Here is a 4,862-nt window from a genome sequence, read left to right on the forward strand (position 1 = left end):
ATGCCTTAGGAGATTCATCAGTTGCTAAAGAAATTTGAAGTAGTCTTTCAAACACCAACGGAACTACCTCCAAGCCGAAACCACGACCACATTATTGAACTACTACCAGGGGCCGGGCCGGTCAATGTAAGACCATATCGATACCCACAGTTTTAGAAAGATCAAATTGAAAGGATGGTTAAGGAGATGTTGATGGCAAGGGTCATTTAGCCTAGTTGAAGTGCATTCTCTAGTTCGGTGTTGCTGGTCAAGAAGAAAGATGGAAGTTGGCATTTCTGTTTCGACTACCGAGCCTTGAACAATGCCACCATCCAAGATAAGTACCCTATTCCCATTGTTTATGAATTGTTAGATGAACTATATGGTGCTACGATCTTTTCGAAAATTGACTTGAAATCAAGGTATCATCAAATCTGGGTTCATCTAAGTGACGTCCATAAAACAACGTTTAGAATGCACGAAGGTCACTATGAGTTTTTAGTAATGCCCTTTGGGTTGAGAAATGCTCCATCTACCTTCCAAGCCATCATGAATGAGATCCTCAAGCCGTATCTTCGTCAATTCTCATTGGTCTTCTTTGATGATATTTTGGTATATATATAGCAAAACATTGGATGAACACATAAGCCACTTATCGACAATTTTGGAAGTGTTGATCGAAAACCAGCTGGTGGCGAATTTGAAGAAATGTCAATTTGGAGCAACAAGCATAGAGTACTTAGGGCACATCATCTCTGCACAGGGGGTCTCGGCCAATCCAACTAAATTAAAAGCAATGAACAGTTGGCCTACACCACGGAATGTGAAGAAGTTAAGGGGCTTTCTTGGCCTCACGAGTTATTACAGGAAGTTTGTTGCTAACTATAGTGCCATAGCCTTACCACTGACTCAATTGCTAAAGAAGAGGAGTTACAGTTGGAGCGAGAAAGCAAAAGAGGCTTTCTAACGCCTTAAATCAGCAATGATGCCAGTACCAGTGTTGGGATTACCCAAATTCAATGAGCTCTTTGTTGTAGAAATAGATGCTTCGATTGTTGGAGTGAGGGCTATCTTGATGTAAAACAAAAGACCGTTAGCATATTTCAGTCAAGCACTACCTCCTACTCACCGTTTCAAGGCAGTGTATGAGCGAGAGTTGATGGCCATGGTATTTGCAATACAAAACTGGAGATCATATCTATTAGGAAGACACTTTATAATCCGTACGGATAAAAAAAGCCTCAAGTTTCTACTAGAGAAACGAGTGATCGCGGGAGAATACCAACGTTGGATTGCCAAACTCATGGGATATGATTTCAACATAGAATACAAGCGTGGAACAGAAAATTCAGTTGCTGATGCCCTCTCTCGACTGCCGACGTCATTGGAACTTGGGATGCTTAGTGTAGTAAAAGGGCTAAATACTGCTGTTTTTGTTGAGCAGGTGTGTAGTGATGAGGAATTGAATGGAATTTGACAGGCTTTGTTGAATGGATAACCAGCACCAACAGGGTACAACCTTCGGGGAGAACTCCTATACTATAAGGGGAGGATTGCATTGCCAGCTCCATAATAGTCCTATAGGAGGTTACCAAGGAAGTTTGAAAACATATCAGCGGCTGTCCAAAGAAATCTATTGGAAAGGGATGAAGAACAAAGTCCAACAATTTGTGGCAGAGTGTAGAGTATGTCAGCAAGCCAAATATTTAACCCTCTCACCCGCAGGTCTTCTACAAGCCTTGTCGATCCCAGATTGAGTATGTGTGGATATCTCTATGGATTTCACTGAGGGACTCCTAAAATCTAAAGGGTTTGATACTATCATGGTAGTGGTAGACCGGTTATCCAAGTATGCTCATTTCATTACCCTCAAACATCCATTTTCTGCTAGATCAATGGCTGACATGTTTGTTAAGGAAGTAGTACGCTTACATGGCTACCCTCGAAGTATTGTGTCGGACCGTGACAAGATCTTTACCAGTTTATTTTGGGAAGAACTCTTTCACATGATGGGAACTCAGTTATGTCGAAGCACAGCTTACCACCCTCAGATGGATGGACAAACGGAGGTAGTCAATAGAGGAATAGAGACCTACTTAAGATGTTTCACTATGAGCAACCACAAACAGTGGGTTAAGTGGGTGCCTTGGGCTGAATTCTGTTATAACACATCCTTCTACACAGCTACCCAAGTTACTCCCTTCGAGGTATTATATGGTTGCGGGGGGGGGGGCCCCCCCCCCCCCCCCCCCCAATGATTGGATATATGAACGACTCTAGCCTAGTCAATGAAGTCGATATTCAGTTGCATGATAGAGATGTTATGTTGGCAAAACTCAAAGAATCATTGCACAAAGCTCAACAACGAATGGTCAATTCAGCTAATACAAAGAGGAGAGATGTGGAATTTAGTGTGGGTGATTGGGTCTATCTTAAGCTTAAACCATATAGACAGTCATCCATATCCAATCACAAGCACCCGAAGCTGACACCAAGATTTGTGGGATCATTTCAGGTGACTGATCGCATTGGGAAGGCAGCATATAAGATTGCTTTACCAGTCGAGACAGCTATTCACCTTGTTTTCCACATATCAGTCCTATGAAAAGCAACCGGCTGCAATCTATCGAGGATATCAATTCCTCCTACAGTGACTGATGATTTATGCTTCATAACACAACCCGCTGAGCTGCTAGGCATACAAACATCACCCTCCGGGGATCAACAATCAGAAGTACTAATTCGCTGGGAGAATGGAGACAAGGTTGACACAACATGGGAGCTTTCGGACATCATCAAAGAATAATTTTCTGATTTTCGCCTTAAGTACAAGGTGGCTCTTTGGGGGGCGGGTATTGATAGGCCTTTAATAACTAAGGTGTATGGAAGAAGAAAGAAAACCATAAAAGAAAATAAGTAAGATAGGGAAATATAACAGAATGTAGTGGGCCTAGGAATATTATTAGTTAGGAGAGTTAAAATAGAGAAGAAAGAGAGAGAGGGGGCCCACGGAAGGGGAAGCATTTGTAAGGCCATTTGAGGCCATGAGAGGACAATGAGGATTTTGTGTAAATTTTCAAATGTTGAGATTGAAGGGAGGGAGGGGGAGCTCTCAAATTCCTCCCCATTGTTAATAAAATAACGAAAAGGTTTCAAATCTATCATAGTGTTACTGTAACTACTCTACCAAAAATAGAAATATAACTAGCTTGTTTAGTAACTTTTTTCATTTTTTTTTTTTTTTTTTTGTTAATCATCTCTGGCACAGTAAGGCTCCCTTTGGGATTGAGTTTGCAACATTAAAAAGTGATTATGGAAAAATCTTAACTGCCTACTTCCTTACAAATTTACTTAACTTAACCATTTAACTAAATAAATTATAATAATATCCTTTTATATTAATATATTTTATTATATTTATTTTTAAAGGTTAATTAATTCATTTTTTAAAATTTCTATAAATTATTTAGATTAAATAAAATTAATTAGAATTTAAATCTTTTACATTTTTAAATAAATTATAAATTAATTATCAGAAAAAAATAATTGAAATAATAACTCTATTGGATTCATATAACTAAATTACACAAATTTATTATTAATTTACTAAATATCATAACTAGTTTTTTCTAATTTAAATTAAAATTTAATGGATACTATTTTACTTTTTTTTCATAGTTGATTCTTCTAAAAGTACATATATCGGTTTTTATTCTAAAAACTGTCACAATCTTGAATGAAACCTAAAAATAAATAATTTTTTAATAGTTAATTGCGAAATTGGAGAAAGAAAAAAAATTCTATAAATTATTTTATTATTACTTTCTTTCTTTCTAACAAGACGTGGAAACAAAATTATGATGTTTAGTATAAAATATACAAAAAAAAACAAAACAAAAGTTTGTAAATGTATTTGTGAAATATGGAAAACAAAGGGGAAAATGCTTTATAATTAGTTTTGGGAGGATTATTAAATAATTTTTATAATTGTTTATACCAAAATACGAACGAAAGACATGTATATAACCTTCACGTGACAACGATGATAAATTTATAATTTAAGGAAAGACGTGAATTGTAAAACAAAAATAAACTAGACACCAATGTGGTACTTTGCCACAACGACTCCGATACTTTCAGTAAGAGGCTTTATGTGTAGCAAGAGTTTTTAAGAACGAGAATGAGCTTACCTCTTCGTAATGATATATTTATGGTAAAATTTTAACCTAGAACATACATATCAGGATTTTCGAGTCATATTAGACTAATTCTCAAACTTAATAAGTCAAGGCATGCATTTAGCATGCTCCGTTTATCAAATAGGGAGGTTCAGTCTTGACCTCATCCTTAGTCGAGATTGAGGCGGAAGAGGTACGTTTGGGTTTTTGCCCACACTATCTTCTTCTCGAGACCAAGACCCAAACTCTCCTCTTAATGAGCCTTAGAGTGTGGTTTTCTATCTTGAATTTTTCTATTTTCTGATCAAATAGTTTACGAAACTCTATAAAATCAAATATGTCCTCTGGTCGAGAAGTTACATTTAAAATGAGTGTAAAATTCGAAAGCTTATAATTATCAACAGTAAACCCATTCAACATGTTGGAAATTGGAATAATTTCCCACACATTAGTCATAGAAGATTCATCGATAAAAGTAGGGAAATAAATTTCCAAGATTTCTCTCTCTCTCTCTTGTTTGGGTAAAATCAAAATCAAAATTGCAAGAGTTAATATTAAAATGAACAATTACTATTATATCGTAGGCTTTGAAAACGTAGAGATGTTTTCAAATTGTTCTATAACTCTTCAATTATTAGGTTAATAGTACTATTTTGGTTTGTTTGTTCCATTTTAGTTTTTATATTTTCATTTGTTCAATTTTTT

The 4,862-nt window shown here is 36.3% G+C and overlaps 1 protein-coding gene across 1 annotated transcript; it reads left to right on the top strand.

Moving 5' to 3' along the window:
* Positions 1 to 1,282: 1,282 nt before the first annotated feature.
* On the top strand, positions 1,283 to 1,736 carry LOC150033202 (uncharacterized). Its single transcript, XM_090306320.1, has 2 exons — positions 1,283 to 1,423; positions 1,482 to 1,736. Exons 1-2 carry the CDS (start codon positions 1,283 to 1,285, stop codon positions 1,734 to 1,736), a joined length of 396 nt encoding a protein of 131 aa, XP_090162446.1.
* Positions 1,737 to 4,862: the final 3,126 nt, after the last annotated feature.

This window comes from Benincasa hispida, chromosome 10 (genome assembly GCF_027475165.1).
Source record: "Benincasa hispida cultivar pf3 chromosome 10, pf3_genome.v1.1, whole genome shotgun sequence".
In the NCBI taxonomy this organism is placed as follows: Eukaryota; Viridiplantae; Streptophyta; class Magnoliopsida; order Cucurbitales; family Cucurbitaceae; genus Benincasa; species Benincasa hispida.